The sequence below is a fragment of the Schizosaccharomyces pombe genome (assembly GCF_000002945.2).
Source record: "Schizosaccharomyces pombe strain 972h- genome assembly, chromosome: II".
Classification (NCBI taxonomy): Eukaryota; Fungi; Ascomycota; class Schizosaccharomycetes; order Schizosaccharomycetales; family Schizosaccharomycetaceae; genus Schizosaccharomyces; species Schizosaccharomyces pombe.
The window spans coordinates 3,686,934-3,706,520 of NC_003423.3; the positions used below are offsets into that span (position 1 = coordinate 3,686,934).

At 35.0% G+C, this 19,587-nt stretch overlaps 8 protein-coding genes and 13 long non-coding RNA genes across 21 annotated transcripts; 11 read left to right on the forward strand and 10 right to left on the reverse strand.

Annotated features, from left to right (window-relative positions):
* Positions 1-70: 70 nt before the first annotated feature.
* Positions 71-508, reverse strand: SPOM_SPNCRNA.6236. The gene has a single exon (NR_195586.1). It is a non-coding gene; the product is annotated as a non-coding RNA (long non-coding RNA).
* Positions 124-1,217, forward strand: SPOM_SPBP8B7.26 (uncharacterized protein). Its single transcript, NM_001022454.3, has 2 exons — positions 124-275; positions 330-1,217. Exons 1-2 carry the CDS (start codon positions 191-193, stop codon positions 1,031-1,033), a joined length of 789 nt encoding a protein of 262 aa, NP_596533.1. The 5' UTR covers positions 124-190; the 3' UTR covers positions 1,034-1,217.
* On the reverse strand, positions 1,162-3,298 carry SPOM_SPNCRNA.1630. The gene has a single exon (NR_150525.1). It is a non-coding gene; the product is annotated as a non-coding RNA (long non-coding RNA).
* On the forward strand, positions 1,606-4,916 carry mug30 (ubiquitin-protein ligase E3; the record flags this gene model as incomplete). The annotated part of the gene is made up of 2 exons (NM_001022455.3): positions 1,606-1,839; positions 1,884-4,916. 2 exons carry the CDS (start codon positions 1,606-1,608, stop codon positions 4,071-4,073), a joined length of 2,424 nt encoding a protein of 807 aa, NP_596534.1. The 3' UTR covers positions 4,074-4,916.
* stc1 (CLRC complex-Argonaute linker protein Stc1) lies at positions 4,075-4,982 on the reverse strand. The gene has a single exon (NM_001022456.3). It carries the CDS (start codon positions 4,913-4,915, stop codon positions 4,268-4,270), a length of 648 nt encoding a protein of 215 aa, NP_596535.1. The 5' UTR covers positions 4,916-4,982; the 3' UTR covers positions 4,075-4,267.
* A 514-nt stretch (positions 4,983-5,496) lies between these two features.
* On the forward strand, positions 5,497-7,899 carry abz1 (para-aminobenzoate synthase). Its single transcript, NM_001022457.3, has one exon. It carries the CDS (start codon positions 5,630-5,632, stop codon positions 7,784-7,786), a length of 2,157 nt encoding a protein of 718 aa, NP_596536.1. The 5' UTR covers positions 5,497-5,629; the 3' UTR covers positions 7,787-7,899.
* On the reverse strand, positions 5,718-6,112 carry SPOM_SPNCRNA.6237. Its single transcript, NR_195587.1, has one exon. It is a non-coding gene; the product is annotated as a non-coding RNA (long non-coding RNA).
* On the reverse strand, positions 6,272-6,633 carry SPOM_SPNCRNA.6238. Its single transcript, NR_195588.1, has one exon. It is a non-coding gene; the product is annotated as a non-coding RNA (long non-coding RNA).
* Positions 7,900-8,030: 131 nt separating the features above from the next.
* Positions 8,031-10,772, reverse strand: thi5 (DNA-binding transcription factor Thi5). The gene has a single exon (NM_001022458.3). The coding sequence runs from the start codon at positions 10,759-10,761 to the stop codon at positions 8,188-8,190; it is 2,574 nt and encodes an 857-aa protein (NP_596537.1). The 5' UTR covers positions 10,762-10,772; the 3' UTR covers positions 8,031-8,187.
* On the forward strand, positions 9,535-10,950 carry SPOM_SPNCRNA.6239. Its single transcript, NR_195589.1, has one exon. It is a non-coding gene; the product is annotated as a non-coding RNA (long non-coding RNA).
* Positions 10,951-11,257: 307 nt separating this feature from the next.
* SPOM_SPBP8B7.31 (acid phosphatase) lies at positions 11,258-12,413 on the forward strand. Its single transcript, NM_001022459.3, has 4 exons — positions 11,258-11,481; positions 11,540-11,791; positions 11,867-11,986; positions 12,040-12,413. The coding sequence occupies exons 1-4, from the start codon at positions 11,400-11,402 to the stop codon at positions 12,102-12,104; spliced, it is 519 nt and encodes a 172-aa protein (NP_596538.2). The 5' UTR covers positions 11,258-11,399; the 3' UTR covers positions 12,105-12,413.
* On the reverse strand, positions 11,262-11,600 carry SPOM_SPNCRNA.6240. Its single transcript, NR_195590.1, has one exon. It is a non-coding gene; the product is annotated as a non-coding RNA (long non-coding RNA).
* On the reverse strand, positions 11,861-12,074 carry SPOM_SPNCRNA.6241. Its single transcript, NR_195591.1, has one exon. It is a non-coding gene; the product is annotated as a non-coding RNA (long non-coding RNA).
* On the reverse strand, positions 12,265-14,756 carry puc1 (G1 cyclin Puc1). The gene has a single exon (NM_001355824.2). It carries the CDS (start codon positions 13,717-13,719, stop codon positions 12,640-12,642), a length of 1,080 nt encoding a protein of 359 aa, NP_001342772.1. The 5' UTR covers positions 13,720-14,756; the 3' UTR covers positions 12,265-12,639.
* On the forward strand, positions 13,146-13,362 carry SPOM_SPNCRNA.6242. Its single transcript, NR_195592.1, has one exon. It is a non-coding gene; the product is annotated as a non-coding RNA (long non-coding RNA).
* SPOM_SPNCRNA.6243 lies at positions 13,465-14,210 on the forward strand. Its single transcript, NR_195593.1, has one exon. It is a non-coding gene; the product is annotated as a non-coding RNA (long non-coding RNA).
* Positions 14,492-15,346, forward strand: SPOM_SPNCRNA.6244. Its single transcript, NR_195594.1, has one exon. It is a non-coding gene; the product is annotated as a non-coding RNA (long non-coding RNA).
* A 223-nt stretch (positions 15,347-15,569) lies between these two features.
* SPOM_SPNCRNA.428 lies at positions 15,570-16,386 on the forward strand. Its single transcript, NR_150819.1, has one exon. It is a non-coding gene; the product is annotated as a non-coding RNA (long non-coding RNA).
* Positions 16,387-16,522: 136 nt separating this feature from the next.
* utp4 (U3 snoRNP protein Utp4) lies at positions 16,523-19,352 on the reverse strand. Its single transcript, NM_001022461.3, has one exon. The coding sequence runs from the start codon at positions 18,939-18,941 to the stop codon at positions 16,809-16,811; it is 2,133 nt and encodes a 710-aa protein (NP_596540.1). The 5' UTR covers positions 18,942-19,352; the 3' UTR covers positions 16,523-16,808.
* Positions 16,813-18,902, forward strand: SPOM_SPNCRNA.1632. The gene has a single exon (NR_150527.1). It is a non-coding gene; the product is annotated as a non-coding RNA (long non-coding RNA).
* Positions 19,325-19,568, forward strand: SPOM_SPNCRNA.6245. The gene has a single exon (NR_195595.1). It is a non-coding gene; the product is annotated as a non-coding RNA (long non-coding RNA).
* Positions 19,569-19,587: the final 19 nt, after the last annotated feature.

Genomic DNA, 19,587 nt, shown 5'->3' on the forward strand with positions numbered 1-19,587 from the left:
AGAACTCAAAGACATTATTTTTTCCTATCAGCTGGCTGATATTACTAGCACGTTGTGTAGTTGTTTACCCTATGGGCTCTTAGAAAAGCGGACTTAAGGAATTTCGAGAGTCGGAAGCTGTCCACCGCAAACATTTGGGTAAAATCGGTTTTTGCGTCAATTGTGAGAAATCAATTTCAAACTAATCGTAATGTTTGACTCAACAAAAAAATCACTGCATTCGATGTCGGATTCTGCGAACCGCTTCCAGAATAAGATTACATCGAAATTACCAGGTAAGCATATTTCCTTTGCTTTTTGAGACATTACTAACAAAATGGGATTTATAGGTGAACATGGCGAAGATGCTATGTATGATATTAGATCCGTTCATGGAACCGGGCCTCGTTTATCAATAAAATATGTCGATGTTACAAAATTGCCTCCTCCTCCAAAACATGCTTCACAGTTGCGTGCCGGTGGTAGTAGTACTGGAAGTACACCTAGAACGGCTAGCCCGGCTGTAGGAAATCAAGATTATTCGAAACCCTCTTATTCGCAGCCTTCTTATTCCCAACCTTCACAGCCCCCCAAGGAACCCGCTCTTCCTTCAAGAGGGACTCCTTCACTTCCTAGTCGACCAGGGAGTCGTCCGTCCGTCTTAAATCAAGAACAAGTCCCACCACCTCCTGTTCGTCCTAATGTAATGTCTCAGATGCCCCCACCTCCCTCCTACAGCTCTTCTGGTTCTTATTCCCAAACTTATCAGTCAAACGCTAATTATACTGCCTCTTCTCCTCTCCCTACAGCTTCTGCAAATGCACCCTTGCCGGTTCCTCCTCCCCGAAGGGTTTCTCAAAACAGTTCATATGCATCTGGATCTGTTCCCGCGGCGACTGCTGCTTCTACAGCGTCGCCTGTTAAGAAACCACCTCCACCTGCACCTCCAAAGCCAAGAAGACTTGCTGCCCGAACTTCTAGTAATTCGTCCGGTGTAAGCTCGCCAACTTCTGTTCCACCTCCGGTTCAAAGGAATACTCGACCCAACCTATAAACCAAATTTTTGCTTTCTATTTTCTTTCTCTTACTACACCATTATTACCTAGGATGGCCTATTTAGCATACTAGATGTTATTCAATGTTTAAATCATAATCTTCTTAAATCAACTTTCCTACGAATAGTCGTACATACTAGGTAATTTGACAATTTAAAATGAAAGGTATCATCAATGTAGGAACGTTCAAAAATCTTAAATAAGGTACTGCGAAGTCGACATGGTAATTTTCTTTGTAAATGTCATAATATTTACTTCTGCATTTAATGACATACATATTATACAAGAAGAGTAAAGAACTTATCTGTTTTAACAGTATTCACCTTCAAAGATCTTAGAAAATTGGTTCAACTGTGATGATCTTTTGACGAAAGAATGTTAGAATGACTACGCCATGAGAACCTGTTGAATATCGTAATATTTAAGAAATAACTATACCAATATATGTATAGTGTAGTATGGCCTAGATATGTACCATACTTTTACAGATTTGTCTTTTTGTTTTGGGTTAGTCCCAATTGTTTATCTGTAGAGCGAAATATAGATCTTTCTTAGAAGGTGAATTGCTTATATGAGTCGCCCTATTGAAATAGCCAATGTGTCTTCTGGAAACCGTAGAACGCTCCCAGCACTTCATGGCTCTAGTTTTTCTAGCCGCTCAGAACTTGACAATAATACAAATTCAAAAATATCACGTCGCTTAAGAGAGTTAGTTTGTCAACGTATGGGTGAAAATCCACTTCGACTTCGACAGTCGTTTCATGAGACAATTTCTAATGATAGTTACGGGAATTCAGAGAAATTGGTATTTAGGCTAATTGTTTGGCTAATTTATTAACAAAATTATAGGTGATCAGGCCCTGCATTTGTTGTAATAGCGTCCTGCGCTACCCTGCACAAGCTATGTGCTTTCGTTGTTCATTATGTATGACTGTGAACGATGTTTATTTTTGTTTAAGTGGCTCCCAAATAAAGACAAAAGCTTCAACCGATGGATCACAATTTATCTCAGTTGAACATTTTGTTGAAACAATTCATCAAACACGAAGTGCCTTGCAACTTGCTAAGCAGCGAACTGGCAACGTTCAAGCTATTGTGGCTGCAGGCTTACCATTACGAGAACTTATATCCTTAGTATTTGGAAGTCCACCGATATTGAATAAACTGTTCTCGGTTAAAAATGGTTGTTCAATCCAATCTTCCGGACTAAATTATAAGCTCATTTACCAATTGTACCATGATATTACAAATTTAGACATTTTAATAACAAATGAGTTGTTAAGAGCTATCGAGAGTTTACTTCGGAGACCCATGCTATATTGTCATGATCCAGCGGATTATCAATATCTTCTCATTCTTTTGGAAAATCCTTTGTTGAACTCAAAATCAAAGAATATAGTGAACAAGAGTAGCAGCATTTTGAAGAGGATTTTGGGAGTTTTATCTAACTTGAACGAGAAGACACATCATTTTTTTATTTCTTGTTTTAAAAAACAACCTTACAACAATCCTAAGTTTTTTCGAAGAAAAGTCGATCTCATAAACAAGTTTATTGGTCAACGATTAATGGAAACTTACAGTAGAAACAAAAGGAAGCACTACTATAATAATGACTGGCAAATTAAGTCAGCAGCTATTACTATGGCCTTATTATACTCTGCTAATTCGCAAATGAGACTGATAGACAGATCTTCATTTTACTGCATAATGGCTGATTTCATAAATCTTTATCACGACTTTGAGTTATGGGAGCAAAAAATCAATTGCTTTTGTTTTTGCCAGTATCCTTTTCTTCTTTCAATGGGTGCTAAAATTAGTATTCTTCAGCTTGATGCTCGGAGAAAAATGGAGATTAAAGCAAGAGAAGCATTTTTCTCTTCAATTCTTTCCAAAATGAACGTTGAACCTTATTTGATGATTCGTGTTCGGCGAGATCGACTGTTAGAAGACAGCCTAAGGCAAATTAATGACAGAAATAAAGATTTTAGAAAGGCATTAAAAGTTGAGTTTTTAGGTGAAGAAGGAATCGATGCAGGAGGATTAAAGAGAGAATGGTTGCTGCTTTTAACGAGGAAAGTTTTTAGCCCTGAGTTTGGATTATTTGTGAACTGTGAAGAGTCTTCAAATTATCTATGGTTTAATTATTCACACAGGTCGAAAGAAATTGATTACTATCATATGTCAGGTATATTGATGGGAATTGCAATCCACAATTCAATAAATTTGGATGTACAGATGCCCAGAGCTTTCTATAAAAAACTTTTACAGTTACCTCTAAGTTTCAATGACTTGGATGATTTTCAGCCTAGTCTATATCGAGGATTAAAAGAGCTTTTACTATTTGAAGGAGATGTAAAAAATACTTACGGTCTTAATTTTACAATTAATCTCAAAGCTGTCGAGGGCTTTCGCACTGTTGAGTTGAAAGAAGGAGGCTCTGAATTGAGTGTTGATAATGAGAACAGAAAAGAATATGTTTTGAGGTATGTAGATTATCTCTTAAATACTACTGTAAAAAAACAATTTTCTGCTTTTTTCGATGGCTTTATGAAAGTATGTGGAGGTAACGCCATATCGTTGTTTCAAGACAATGAAATCAGCAAGTTGATCAGAGGAAGTGAAGAAGTTATTGACTGGGAGCTACTCAAAAATGTCTGCGTTTATGATTTTTATGACCAAAATGCGATTTCAAATTCTATATCTGAAAGTGAACCAAGTATGACTGCATCTAAATATCTCTGCCACTCTTTCGTATCAAAAAGAAAAATAATACTTTGGTTTTGGGATTTGATATCACACTATTCGCTAAAAATGCAAAAACTTTTTCTCATTTTCGTCACAGGAAGCGATCGCATTCCCGCTACTGGGGCACATAATTTTCAATTAAGAATCTCAGTTCTCGGACCTGACAGTGATCAACTTCCTATCTCTCATACTTGCTTCAATCACTTATGTATTTGGGAATACTCCAGTAGGGAAAAGTTAAAAAAAAAATTAGACACGGCGTTGCTTGAAACTAATGGGTTCAATATACGCTAGTGTTTACATCAGGGTTCGCAATTCCTTACCTTTTACTACTATATACATATATCTATTTATTTAAGATCTAAATTAAATTCAACATATTTTAAGGTCTACATTAGCACTAATGGACCTTTATAATTTATCATATAAAATGGGATCGTAAGCAAATCTTTACATAATTCAAATAAGGATGAATATAAAACGTGTCTCTATACAATTTGTTTTTCTTTTTTGAATTGCTGAAATATCTCTTCCATCCTGTCTTCATCAGAGTCATCATCATCATATTCTTCAGCTGAATTGCTTTCCTGTTGCCCCTTGCTTTCAGTTCGCTCTTCGTCAGTATTATCAGAAACATCGTCAGCGTATTCTGAGTTTATGGTTTGTTTATCATGAATGTAGATATCATCGTCTAAGTCAGAATCATCACCTATGAAAGGATCAACGAACTTATCAGATTCCAAATTATCATCACCGTCGTTCCTTTGTGAATGTACACATATCTGACATCGTGGATCCAGGACATGTCTTTGTGCCTTAGAGAATTCATTAATGCCCTTAGTTTGTTGACAAGCGGTACACCAAATTGAATCATGCTGTTTGGGCTGGCAGGTACGACATATCACTTTTGGGTCTGAAACGCTAACCGTTCTCCCACGAACAAATGTAAACGTTTTGCTCCATTGAGTTTTGCTGTAAGAGTCTATCCCTTTAACCTTTCTGCATCTCATACACATAATTAAACAATCATTATCATTTTTCCCTTTTGAATTCAATGTACCCCGGTATTTTTTAGCATGTAGTTTGCAATCCTTCGGATGCTTTTTAATTTTATATTTTCGACTCTTAAAATCCATATTTTTTTATTATTATTAATATGGTAACAATACTCTTATAAATGAATATATGTACTGAAATAATTTTAATTAGCTGCTGACGTTAGAAGCATTAAGTAGACAATACCTTTAATGAACAAAATGTGATAGCCTTGACAACCAAATAGAAGAAACATACAGGCTTAATCAGGATTTAGAAAAAAAAAACAGTAATACAAGCCGTCCTATCAATTGTCATTGAGATCTTTACGCTGATCAGGCTGTAAATGCATTAATATAAAATTTACTACCGTTCGGTTCGATTAATAGGTGAATCAATGATATTAAAGCAAAAAAGAATACATATATTTGTTGATTGCTTCATGTTCTATTGACAATGAAAATTGCACATATTCAAAGGGTTGTTTTCAAAATAAATACTGCTTCCCATTCTATTATTCTCGCCTTCAAGTTTTTGATTGCGAATTATTCTTTGAAAATAAACGGAATAATAAAACTTTAGATAGCCTACACTTTTCCTACCTTAAATGGAATTGTATGATTTGTAAAATCCCGAAGAATGTCAGAAGCTTCTAAACAAATTGGAAACTGGAATTTAATTTGCGCACTTCCTACTCCTGCTACTTTGTAAAAGTTAAAACCTCTTAATACCAGAGTTCTCTTTTCAATCATATCGTTAAAAAATTAATGTTTCTTGAGTAAATCTAAGGTCGTTTTAGCTGATTAGTATCTATCATGAGTGAAATTTCAAACCGTTTACAAATTTTATTAATTGATTGCTATGACTCATACACTTTTAACCTTTATGACTTACTTTACAAAGCAAGTGAAAATGCCTGTGTTATTGTTGTTCATTGGGATAAAATGAGTCCTGATTTATGGGAAGACATACTTCAATTTGATGCCATTGTCGTAGGACCGGGCCCTGGACATCCTGCCGAATATTCTTCTATTTTGAATCGTATTTGGCAATTAAATATCCCAGTAATGGGCATTTGTTTGGGGTTTCAGTCATTAGCTTTATACCACGGTGCCACTATAGAAAGAATGCCTAATCTTCCTTGGCATGGCCGTGTGTCATCTGTAACTACTTCAAAAACTTTCATTTTTGATGGAATTTCAGCGGTTAAAGGAATGCGTTACCACAGTTTGTACGCGAACAAAATTCCCATCGATTCTTTACAAATATTAGCTCAATCGGATGAAGATAACATAGTTATGTCTATTAAGGCTACAAAGTTTCCACATTTTGGAATACTTTATCATCCTGAAAGCGTTGGGTCATCAAAATCTTTGAAAATTTTCAAAAATTTCCTTTCTCTAGCAGATACTCCTAATATACAATGTGTCAATTCCTTTTCAAAATCAGCAAATGGTTTCTCGCATAATCTTAATCGGTATGATATTTCTCCGGCTGCATTCATTCTTAAAAGTGGTTCTCCCTCTCTTCAAATTCACAGTGTTGAAATCCCTTGGGTTGAACCACTAGCGTTAGCTGATTGTATTCAAAAAAGCGGGAATCCAATTTGCTTTTTAGATTCAGCGAAAAAACCTGGGAGATATTCTATACTTGGAATTTTAACAGGTCCTTTGGCACGAATTATACATTACGAGAAAGCAACGAATACTACTGAGATTAGAATTTGCAAGGATAATAGCTTTGTCCGTATAAACAACGATTTGTGGTCCACAGTGGCTGATTTCATGAATCAACATAAAGCAATTAAGCCAGATACCAATTTGCCATTTTACGGCGGAATTATGGGTATCATTGGTTACGAATGTAGTGATTTATCTACAAAGTCTGTTTCAAATGCCTCTTTTCCTTTGGACTTCCAACAAACCACAGTTGATGCCGAACTTGCTTTTGTTGATCGATCCTTTGTGTTCGACTTGGAGATTAAAAAATTATTCGTTCAGACTCTTACTCCTTTAAATGAGACTTGTTCTGAGTGGTGGGGCGAATTGTTAGCTTCCACTTGTAACACAAAGCTGGATAACCTATCTTGCTTACATAGTTTCGATGGGAAGCAAAATTTTGGCCTGGTTCAAAGTTTTCCAAAAAAGGAGGTATACTGTGAATCTGTGAAAGCCTGCCAAGAACATCTCTTGGCCGGTGATTCTTATGAAATGTGCTTAACGGATACGACATTTGTTTCGGCACCTCCAGAGCTTTCTGATTTTGAGATGTATATGCGCGCAAGGTCTTTAAATCCTGCTACGTTTGCAGGTTTTGTAAGGTTGAACCATTTTACTCTACTCTGTTGTTCTCCAGAAAGATTCTTACAATTTCGAGACGATCGTTGCCTATTTTCACCCATAAAAGGAACTTTAAAAAGAGAGGGACACATGTCTTTGGAGGAAGCAAGAAAGAAGCTATTAAATGAAAAAGATATGGGGGAATTGAACATGATTATAGATCTCATTCGTAATGACTTGCATCAGTTGGCAAAAAAAAATAGTGTTCATGTACCTGAACTATACTCTGTTGAAGAACACTCAAATGTATACTCACTTTTATCAAATATATATGGAAGAATTGAGTCCCCAATAACTGCATGGGATGTTTTGTCAAAAAGTTTTCCTCCCGGTTCAATGACTGGGGCTCCTAAGTTAAGAAGCGTGAGGATGCTTGAACCTTTGGAGCAACATGGTCGAGGAATTTATTCTGGCACGCTTGGTTATTGGGATGTAACAGGTTCTGCTGAGTTCAACGTTATTATCCGATCAGCATTTAAGTACAAAGCTGATGATTATTGGAGAATAGGTGCTGGAGGTGCTGTTACTATTCTTAGTTCGCCTGAAGGGGAATATGAGGAAATGGTTTTAAAAGCTAACAGTATCTTACCAGCTTTTGTGAATCTTAAAAATAAAAAAAGATCATGTAAATGATTATTGTTGGATGCTGTTGTTTATTTTGTTCATTTTCAATCGTTAATACTAATATAAAAAAAAAATTGACACTTCCTTCAAGAATCGTATAGATATCGGTTATAACAAAACTTTTATTACGGCAAAATTGATGTTACTGATAGTTTCATGAAGCGTTTTAATGACAGTTTATTCATTTTTTTTAAAAACATTATAAAATTACAAAATCAGCAGTATTGCTACTTCAAGACTATGTTAAAGAAATACGGAACAGTCAATATAGCTAGCGGTCCAAATATTATTATAGACTAAAAAGTTTTTATTTAGAGTTAGCATTATTAATGATAATGAAGTATAAGTATAACAATATGTAACAAAACGAAAACGTTCAAAATAAAACTTATGTTTAAACAATAAGATCATTATGGTCCTAAACGATTCAATTGCATATCCATATTTAGCAATGCTTCGGACCACGGAAGGAATGGAGGCTCCTTAGGATTCGAAGAAAAATCGAGTGATTCATTGACCAAAAAACTTTGAGATGGATGAGAAGGTTTGAACGAGTTAGATGAATTGTTCGACTCAGGATTACCCAAAGCATGACCTAAAGGAATGTTAGACGAGCTTAATTCTGTAACCCAATTTTGCCAAGCCATATATCCACTCTGGCTGTTTTCTTTGTTGACTGATTCAAAAGAAGCGGATAATGGCTCGTTTATAGGCATTTCAGTAGCTGAGTTTATATCAAATATTTCGATTGCACTCTTAAGCTTTTCAAGTCGAACCTTTGAATCGATAGTACGTGATCCCATATCTTCCAGTAAATAAATACTTTCAAGTAATGGGTTTTCTGCACCAAGGTGCATAACTGAGAATAAAAATAACACAATTGCCGAACAGTATAAAATTTCAAACTCCAAATAAAAACACTTGTCCATCTGACCAGCAGATAACAATTTCGATGATAACTGAACAATTGCCTTTGCAGACTCATAGCAGGTTTCCAAATTGGAAAACACATCTTCCAAGCTTGGTTTATTGTTAAGGCCTTTCGTAAATGAAGAAGGTTTAACAGAATACCAATTATTTAAATAGAAAAACATAATGGGACAACTTACCTTGACAATTAGGTAGTGATAAAATAAATGTAAGCTAACGTTGGAATGAAAAAGGAGATCTGAAGTGTCATTCGTTCCATTAAGCTGTTGATGGGTTAAGTTTAACTTCCAATTACGAGCTTGGGAGTAGATTCTTTCAACTTTTAATAGTAATTTAGGAAAATTTGAGACATCCATCAAATAATCAGAACTTGATTCATACAGTGAATTTAGAGACCGTACGGAGATCTCAGCGTATTTTATTATAGCGACAAAATGAAAAACGGATGAAGGTAAATGTCGAGCCTCCAGCTCCGGGACAACGGTAGGAAGTTTTAAAGAATTCAGACCATTTGGAAATAAATTTATGATAGGAGTAATTCCAGACTGTATGTACAAAAAACTGGCTAAAACACGTAAGGACCAGCATATGCGAATACTAGTCTCCTCAGTTGAAACTTCATTTAATGTGCTGTTATCAGTTGAACCATGCTCCAAACCAAGGGTATGCGCGGAATGTATTGCAAAACCTAAATAAGAATATGCACATTTAAAATTTCCAGTTAAAAAATGATATAGTGAAAGTAAAAAGACAGCTTGAATAGAAGAAAGGGTACAGCGATTTAATAAAGAGCTAATTAATTGCTCTGAAATCTGTATCATTGAATCAATATGACTAAGCTGAACTTCCTTGGGCAATACATTAATGTTGTTATTTGAGAAGTGACCAAGCACAACAATTAAAAGAGCAACAGCAAGAAATCCTGTATCCAACGTATCTGAGTTAACTAAACCATCTGCAAGGATTTGGTAACGGTTAGAAAAAACAGATGGAGGATAAAAGTAAAAAAAACTTTGATACCGGAGGAAAAACTCATTTGCATAACGTTCTGCGACAGAAACCGGTGGTAACAAATTATGTGCTATTTTCTTTAGAGCTTTTAATGAAAAAGATGAGTGATTGGAGGTCAAATTTATAATTGAATATTCATGAGTTCCTTGTGAAGAAGCTGAACCTACAGATACTGAAGTAGGGGTCGATTGAAGTGTGTTTAGTTCTAAAGGCAATAAAGAGGAAGAGAGATCCTCCGGAATTTTACTTTGATAGTCAATGAGCAGTGATTCTGGGGTATTGCTTGAATTTAACTGTAAGGATGCTAAAACAGAATTTAAAAAATAAGTGCTTGACGTCGGACTTAAATATATGGGTTCTCCTAGAGCATCTAAGAATGAACGTACAGGAAGTATGGGTTGGGAATTGATTATTAAATTATTGGCACTTCTAATAACCTTATCTTGGTTCACATGAATTGCATTAGCAGATATATTTTCAGTAAACTTGATGGAAGTATTAAGATCAGTGTTTTGAATAGATGAGAAATTTGAATCCGAAGAGGGGGGAGTAGATGAAGAAGGAAAAGAAACGTTTGCTGACTTGACAGCAGACGAATCGTCTTTATTGTTTGTAGCAGCAACCTTTAAAACAGATTGATCAATTGACCCGGGTATTAGCAAAGAACGAACGTCGCTTCCAGAAGCTAATGAAGATTCGACATGTTTGCATAGTTTGACTAAACTACGTGTGTCATGAGGAAGAGAAGGACACAGCAATTCCATCAGATATTCGAAGCATTTCTGCCTTTGACTCAGTTCCGCAATAAATTGTTTTGAGGGAGTACGCTCTTTTAAAGAATCAGCATACTTACATTGCGAAGGCGTAGCAATGCAAGCCTGACATGGTTCAGAACCACTGCATCGAATTTTCTTGGCCCGACAAGACAGACATGCCCGCCTTACTCTTCTTCTACTGTCCAAAGGAACACGCCTTCTTTGTTTATACTCTTCCTCTTTGGCTTCTAAAAACAAAGAACGACTAGAAAAGTCAGAGGGACACATAAACTTCGCATAATAACAATTGCTACATTTAAGATTTTCATATAGGTAAATCAATTTCGCTGTCGGTCACAGGTACCCGAAGGTGGTAAGTAGCAATGCTACTTCAATTTTAAATAGTATGCATCAGCAAAATTAAATTTGCTAGTAAGCTCTGTCAAGTCCCCAGGTTAATATAAATGTATTAAATGCAGTAAAAAAATTTATTGTTTAAATGAATATGTTAATGACAACGATTAATTGACTGTAATTTGGTAGTATACAGTTTTGATCAATTTTATAAAACATGGTATTTACACAGTGTTTTTTGGTATCAGTTTATTTGTTTATTGAGAATATCAAAGACAGTTAAATTAAATAATAATAATTCATAAAAGTTAATGAAATTCAAACATTTGTTTCCTAAGTTTTTTTCATTACTAATGCAAAAAAAGTTGAATATATATATTTTTCTTTAAAAAAAATTGGATTACATCAACGTACCAACTAAAATTGTGTCAATCTTATCGAACTAGCAAACTGGCAGTAAACTTCTTGAAAGCGTTACGGTCAATCTTTTGAACTTGAAATCACTCTTAAAAAGACTTTCATTCTTGTTGTTTACGAACCTAATAACCAATACCATAAAATATCAAGCAAATATGGTAAAAAATATCGAATTCCCAAAATGCGTTGTTTTTGACTTAGACTACACTCTGTGGCCTCTTTGGATAGATACCCATGGTATTAAATCTTTTACTTTGATCTACTTTATGTTTTATTTTCTAACAAAGTTTCACAGTCACTGCACCATTTAAGCCTTCCAAAAATGACCCAGGCGTTTTGATTGACAAATATGGCACAGAGATTTGTTTTTACTCAGATATAACTGGAATTTTACAAGAGCTAAGGAACCAAAAAGTTACTTTGTGCGTTGCTAGCCGTACTTGTGCTCCCAAGTATGCGAAACAAGCATTGAATTTGATGAAGGTACCAATAGATGGAAGTCTTAAGCCGGCTATCGAATTTTTCACTTATGTAAAAGCTTGGCCAGGTATGTCTTTTAATACATTTTTGTCAATACAGAAAATATCAATAATCATATTGCTAACTAGTTATTGTGAAATAGGTAGTAAAATGGATCACTTCAAAGAGATCCACAACGAATCTGGAATTGACTATCGAGAAATGGTGTTTTTTGATGATGAGTCTAGGAACAGAGAGGTTGAAAGACTTGGTGTTACATTCTGTTTAGTTCCTGATGGCCTTAATCGTGCGTCCTTTGAGCAAGGTATAAACAAGTGGAGAAAATTAAAAAAAACTCACTAAATATTCTTTCATTTCTAAAAAATCATATGCATGGTTAATTTTTCTTTTGAAAGAAAAGTTAATCAATTTTGCTTGCATCTTAAGAAAACAACTATCGTGCTTTAACTTATATTTAGAAGTCTCTATTCGAATTGAGATGTATTTTGTTTAATCACAGTATCATTGTTAAAATTGGGAAACACTGATACTACTTTTAATGGGTGAAGAATCAAATTTAGAAATTAAATCTATTAAAGACCTAAATTGCTTCAATCTGTAATATGGGGTTTCTTATGAACTTTCTCTTTTCTTTTTGCAAACTAAGTAAGTATCATATAAATAAATAACAAAAATATATACAAACGGTATAATGTCATATGAGCATAGTTGCAAACCGGTTTAGGAAAACAAAGAACATAACAGAGTAGTTTAATTGATTAATATAATGAATTTTATAAAAATTCTTAAAAAAAATTACATCACTATACACTTACTTTTCTCAAGTAAATATATAATTTTGAAATTATATCTCCATTACATGTTTGTCTAGAAGCATTGCAATATATATAAATCGAAGAAGAAGCAATGTTAAAGTTACAAAGTACGCTCAGTATCCTTTTCAGTCATGTTGCACCAGGCAGCCATTGCGCATTGTTCCGGATATTTCTTTGCTAAAATACTAGAAATACGGCCTAGTGAGGAAAACAGTAAATCAGTACATTCCTCATTAGCATACCTCTTTGACATGTTTTCCATATATGATGTTACGGTATCCAAGTCTTCAGGCCACAAAAAGTTATCATCTTTGCGATAGGATTCCATAGAAGGGTGTGTCAAAAGAAACGATCCGACATGTTCGTTTACGATGTTCATAACTGAACATGCGATTTTGGAAGCGGGAAATTTGAATAAATTAGGTACAAACATTGATGCATCAAGTACTAAGAAAAAAATCGGGTCTAAAACAGGAATATACGAAGCTGGTGTAGGGATTGAGATATCCCAATCAAGAGTATCAAGTATGTGGCGTTCCATACGAATAAATAAATCCTCAGCATAGATGTTTTTACAAGCTAACTTCAGTTCTTGCAATAATGGAACACGGTCTTCTGTTTCATGAAATTTACTGGCAATCCAAAGACAAACACATGCTACTAACTGAATGTGTTTGCAGTATACCACTCTCCTCGAGACATATGAATCCATGAGGGAAATACTAAGCGGAAGAGTATCAATAGACAAGTCGAATCCATTATGTATTTCTACAATAAAATTAACGAGTGCAGGTCGCATTGACCATCTGAGTTCCGGTTGCTGATTAGAAAGATGGACATTCAGCAAAAAATTTTTCTCTCTAGTAATCAGATGATGGATAATGTCTTCCTGGTACTCACCTAAATACCCGTTCATTGATAAACCAGTGAGTAAAGAGGATTGAGTGTTATAAAGTAAGGCGCTAGATTCCGCTGACAATGTGCTAACAGAGTCGACAACAAATGCAGTCTCATTTTTAAGAGAGGGAGATTTGGAATTAACGCCTTTTGGTGAAACAGCTAAAGAGCAAGGGCCCACTGATAGAGAATATGAACAGGCAGCTAATATTTTAGGTTCTATACTTGAAGATGAAGTGGGAGTATGAGCAGTAAGTTGTTCCTCATTGGAAGAAACTAACATACTGGGTAGACAGGTATTTGAAAATAATGAGAAGGAAAGAGTAGAAAAGCTCTTCACAGTCGATGAAGTTGCAGCTCAAAGTTCAGTGAATTATTAAAAAAATGATACTGAAGAAAAAATAATTGGACATAAACAGGCTCAGATTGCTTGTTAAGAGGTAGTGGTCAAAGCGAATAGTGTTTAACTAACTGAAAGCGATACAACGGCGGAAAATTAAGGGACGATTTAAAAAGGAAGAAAAAAAAAGAGTGAGGTGACGATTAAAAAAAAGGGAAAAATTACTGGGTTTTCAAGGACGCTAAAGAGATATCAATAATGGAAGGGGTAATATAAAGGAATCGAAAGAGTAAATTGCAAAGGACTTGTAAAAAGCCAAGACGAAAGAACCCAATAATATATAGTGAAAAAAGGCTATATAAATATTAAAAGAATGCAAAATGAAGCGGAAGAAATTAGATGCGATAAATATATGTTTCCAAAAAGGTTCGGTGAATAGTTATTTAGTTTGATTAACGGATTTCAGAAGCAGACAATGCATTCATACTAATGAAAATATTACAAAGAAACACAAGGTTAATTCCAAAAAGAAAAAAAAAATAAAAAAAAATAAAAGGAAGAGAAAGATATTTAGTAAAATATGTCCATATGCAGCAAAAATAAGGAAATAAATTTCAATTAAACCAAACGATGTATTGCAAAAGAAAAACAAAATTTGGTTACGCTGTTCAAACTTTCGAATTCATTTACAGTGCAGTCAATTTAATTTACCGCAACCTTGATAGGACAGAAATTATAAAAGAACACCAAAAGCTGGAGAAAAGTAAGTGGTACAGACTCTTTTAAAGAAAACAATTCAGTTCCGTCAGCTACTATTTTATAAAAAATGATAAACGGATACGACTAAGAGATCGAATTTGTGAACGATTCGTACCAAGCAATAAATAAAGTTGTCGCTTGTATACCAAAAGCAATTATGGTGTGGTAAGAAAAGAGAATGTAACAAAAAACAAGGCGGAACTGGTAAAGAGATAAATTATGGAAGGTTATAAACGGTGGGCAATCGATATCTTTATAAGGATAAATCTTATAGTGTAGTGACAATATCGCGAATCGGTATCCTTACATTGTGAATGTACAATGTCCATTCTAACTCGTAATTTCTGCAACGTAACTAGCTACTGTTAGTAACAACAACCGGAATTTTCGGATTTGAATTAATTAAGCCTCAAGTGATCTCCATCTTGGTATGGCCGATTCACAAATTTACCATACCAACGATGTGTACTGAAAGCGTAAAGTACTAACACACAATTAATTCAATGGGTCAAGCACATCATGTAAGTGACGACGTAGCCCAAAACTATTCCATTCATAGCACGCCATCTATCAAAGAACTTGAACAAAGAAACTAGTACAAAATTTTGATTTTCAAAAGCGGTTAATTGATAAGTTACTTGCTGTAAATCATATTGGCCAAATCGTGAAATGTACGTACTGCTAACATTGCGCACGCAAGTAAGAAAAAGTGGGGACAAGAAGCAGAGGTAAATCAATTATTCAAGAATGTAAATATTGACCCGTTCGATCATCTACAGCTTTTTTTTTATGAAAATCACGTTATTAACAAAATGGCTGGTGCAATCCAGCTATAACTACAGCTAGATAGATTAACATTAATAATATCGATTTTCTTCACAATAGCATATACCGCAATCTTTATTTTACATAGCAGAAGGAAATAAGCAGCCCAATTACTGTGTGTAAATGTTTATCACTTAGTATATGGATTAAACAAATTGTAAATAATAGTCAAGACTTAAGTCAGTTAATTTCCGATGAAATAATTAATTTTTGAGGAGAATGTGGGGAATGAACATGAATAACTAGCATGGATAAATAGATTCGCAATCAGTGACATAACGATATTTATGAGCCGTCTAGTTTCACAGATAATTCCACCTGGTGGTGCGGATAAAAGTAGGATAGAAAATAACAGAACCAAAACGTTGAAAAACGCATTGCTTGGCTTAAAGGTCATAACATTATTCTATTCAATGGAAAAAAATGTTTGGTAGTTGAACGAGATTGCTTCTCAACGCAATGTTTTATTTTCACTACGAAATGTTCTCATGCTTCTAATCTATGACTTCTACTTTACATGCTGTTGATTCAGGTGGTGTTTTTGTACCAAAGTGGGGGGTCTAAGTCGTTAGTACTATTGTCCTTCTTCTGGTTAGTACTGACAGTTTGTATTACATTTTAAGTGGGATCGTAGTAACTAAATGGGGGTACATAAAACTGGTACTACTAAACAGATTTATCTAAGTTGTGAACAAATTTCAATAAACAAACGAATGTATAATCTCATCGGCAAGAAAATAATTTTTTACGTCAATCACTTATTTCACTTCTTTATTTTATTTTGAATATATCAAATGTAATCAAGTTTAGAAACGTAGACGGGTTCATGTATGAGCTTTCTTCGTTTCATTTGCATATATATCCTTTGTAAGATTCTGTTACTTTGAATATGTTTTCTTTATAAGTTGTAGATGGTAATTGCTACTCTTTAAATACAAGCTGTCTTCTACAATAATTTTAATTTTACCAGAGTATTTTTAATTATCCTCATGCGAGTAATTTTCTAATTATGTGGTGTAACAAAAATAGCGTTCGGTTAAATTTTAGTTCGCCGTGTTAAGTCTATTAATCAAAAAATTTGGGTTCGTAAAATTGTACGCCTATCTGCCTAGAATCAAGTGAAACCATATTACAGGCATAATGCTCCAATCGATAATGGGAATAAACAACTCAGACTTTGGAAATTCACAGCTACATTGCCATAATCATATTGTGGATGGGTGTGTCACCTTGAAATGTTTTATTGATAAACTAACTAGCAACTAATCTATGCTTTTTATCGGAAAAAATAAAAATAAAATAAACTCCTATAATAAAAGACCTTTTTGTACAAAATCATAATAATACCACCCTATTCCAGACATTTTTTTTACGTAAAATGACATATTAAAACCTCTTCGTTTTTTTTAGTACGAAGAAACTCCTCCATCTTCATACATAATACATATTTACGAGCCAAATTTGTGCTCATAAAAGCTTGCTGGCATTGATTTACTCATCAACATATCGGCGATTGGTCGTTCGACTACCAGCAATTCAGAGTTTCCTACAGAGCCTACAAGTAGCATTGGTCGATATTTGTGAGTAATCCAGAAACACCTAGAATCCCCTGTTCCATAATTTGAAATGCCGTTCGAATTAGCATTCGCCAATTTTTTGTCATTCAGATTCCCGTCAACTGTTGCATTCATTTCAATTTTACGTTTTCCGGCAGCGCGAGGCGCTGGTAATTGAAGATTAAGATCGAAAAATGAAACCCAGTTGGCTGACCAAATCCAGAATCGACTCGGATGTTTAGAGTCGAAAAATGCTCCGAATGCCTTATCTAGAAGTTGCGAAAATTCTTTGGGCATATTTGTAGAATTGTTTTTTGACCATTCAGATAATTTACGGGATTGAACATCAAACTCATAAACTTGATTTCCCGCCGTAGCAACAGCTAAACGGCCTCGTACATCTGGACGAAAAGCCATTGCACGAACATAAGTGTTAACTCGTGGTAACTCTGAATATGTTAAATTTGACAAGGAGTAGCAGAAAATATTTCCAACTGTGTCCGCAACAGCAAAATAATCTCCATCCGAAGATACCGCTATACTGCAAATACCATCACACATGCTGCTTACATTGCTTCGCTGACGAGGAGCAATTTTCTTGCTAGTGGGTTGTGATAACTCGAAAACTTCTAGCTGACGAGAATCCAGTCGACTTAATTCAATGAGAAATATCTCGGAATCGTTACTAACAAGGATAAGCTTGTTCTTATCTACAGTAAAACTAAGCAGGCTAGCACCAATATTTGAAAGGAAGGAGTCCTCAACTGTTTCAACTTTCACATTTTCATCGCTATACTGTAATTGATAAAGCTTCGTCCTCAAAACGGAAGAAATTGCAATTAATTCCCCATCAGGAGAAATTGCTGCATGTGAAATATTTTCTTCGTCAGCCAACACAATTTTTAATAAAAACCTATAGCCAGGAGACCCAATTCTCCAGAGAAGTACTTCATGATCATTCCATAACATAAAAAGCCTTGCTTTCGGTGCGACCGCCATGCGAGGGCGTTGAGGAACGGCAGATATCATCCTGTGATTCTTGCGATTAAATTGTCGAACAGGAATTACCGCAAGCATCATATCCATACCACCGCTAATAAGAACATCCAAACTTTTACATTCAAAAACGGCCATACATCGAACATCATGAGAATGGAACCTTCTAAAACTGTTGCTGACCCATTCTCTTTTACCTCCTTCGCGTGAGTACTGAATAGTTTTCCTGTCAATCCCTGAAGAAAATACCATATCTCCGTTAGCAGAAACACCCAAACACAAAGCATCAGCCAAATGTAGTTTGAACGATTGGCTTAATGTAAAGAATTTTCCATTCCAAAATTTAACAGCACCTGATGAATCGGCACTTACGATAGTGCCATCCCGTAAACTTTTCACGGCCCAAATTAAAGCAGCTTCTCCTTTTCGAGCACGATCTACTTGCATTCTAGAAATTATAGCGGAATTTGGAGTGCTAAGATCCCAAACTTTGATAACACCGTCAGCGCAACCACCAACAAGATGATCTTTTGTTTGAAAGTCGAGCGAAAGGATACGAGACGTTTGGCGCATCAAAACTCGTTTAAATTCGATGACACCTGGGCCACCACTAATGTCAAATAGAACGCAACTTCCATCATCACATCCAACAGCTAGAGTTTTAGTTTCATCGCATATAGCGATTGACCAAATAGCTCCTGCATTAGAGTCTTGGTTTACCAATGGTTTTCCAGTATGTAAATTCCATTCAGTAATAGTAGTTGAAAATCCTATACTGAATAATCGTAGCTCCTCTTCACCGGTACTCCAAACAATCCCTTCAATACTGCGATCTACACCACCGTATAACACAGTTTTTAAGCACCAATCGTTTCGAGGGTTCCATATTTCAATGTTTCCGCTAGCACGTCCAACAGCGAGTAGTAAATTGTTAGGCATAGAATCATTCTGACCGCTTTTATGGGAAAATGCCATTGCAGTAATAGCTGAAGGGGTATAGTCGATAAAGCGACAACGATGAATATCCATGTTGCTAATTAAATTTAAATAAAAGAAAGAACGAACAGGAAACTAATCAGAAGTATGTATGGAAAAAATTATTTTTTTGCACCAAAGTCAATTTCCCAAATCAAACCCAAAATATCGCCAAAGTCGGCTATTAGCTAGATAATTGTAATCCTTTTTTTGAAAAAAATATAAAAGAAAAAATTTAAAAGGTTTCAATGGAATAAATCAACTATGTTTTCGCTCTTTTTTTCAAAAATGAAAATTTTGATGAACGAGTGAATCCTCAGGATTCAACCACAAAACGAAGATCACAGTAGTATAGTGATTTCAACGTGAAGAATAATCAAAGTATCTACTATTAATATTACAAATATGTATTATTCTTCTAAAGCACTCTTCAGAGTGTCCTTTGGAACTCCGTTGGTAAATGGTAGTGGAAGAAATTTGTATTTACAAGGCTAGCACAACATGACCAAGAGCATCTACCATATTTAGGTGAAAGTGCGTTAGCAGTTATGTGTACGGCAATTAAGTTTTGAAAGTATTCATGTTAATTATTTTACATTTTAAGATGTCAATGAGATATTTATTCTCAATATTTAAACAAACACCAGATACCCTAGGAATAATTCAGCGACCTTCAATATGATCATTGTAGTATAATATT

Bases quoted from the DNA above. Each gene is read 5' to 3' on its own strand.
- SPOM_SPBP8B7.26 (NM_001022454.3), top strand. From the start codon at position 191: ATGTTTGACTCAACAAAAAAATCACTGCATTCGATGTCGGATTCTGCG. The intron at 276-329 runs GTAAGCATATTT...TGGGATTTATAG, and splicing joins GATTACATCGAAATTACCAG to GTGAACATGGCGAAGATGCT.
- stc1 (NM_001022456.3), bottom strand. From the start codon at position 4,915: ATGGATTTTAAGAGTCGAAAATATAAAATTAAAAAGCATCCGAAGGAT.
- abz1 (NM_001022457.3), top strand. From the start codon at position 5,630: ATGAGTGAAATTTCAAACCGTTTACAAATTTTATTAATTGATTGCTAT.
- thi5 (NM_001022458.3), bottom strand. From the start codon at position 10,761: ATGTGTCCCTCTGACTTTTCTAGTCGTTCTTTGTTTTTAGAAGCCAAA.
- SPOM_SPBP8B7.31 (NM_001022459.3), top strand. From the start codon at position 11,400: ATGGTAAAAAATATCGAATTCCCAAAATGCGTTGTTTTTGACTTAGAC. The intron at 11,482-11,539 runs GTATTAAATCTT...AAAGTTTCACAG, and splicing joins TCTTTGGATAGATACCCATG to TCACTGCACCATTTAAGCCT. The intron at 11,792-11,866 runs GTATGTCTTTTA...ATTGTGAAATAG, and splicing joins TTATGTAAAAGCTTGGCCAG to GTAGTAAAATGGATCACTTC.
- puc1 (NM_001355824.2), bottom strand. From the start codon at position 13,719: ATGTTAGTTTCTTCCAATGAGGAACAACTTACTGCTCATACTCCCACT.
- utp4 (NM_001022461.3), bottom strand. From the start codon at position 18,941: ATGGATATTCATCGTTGTCGCTTTATCGACTATACCCCTTCAGCTATT.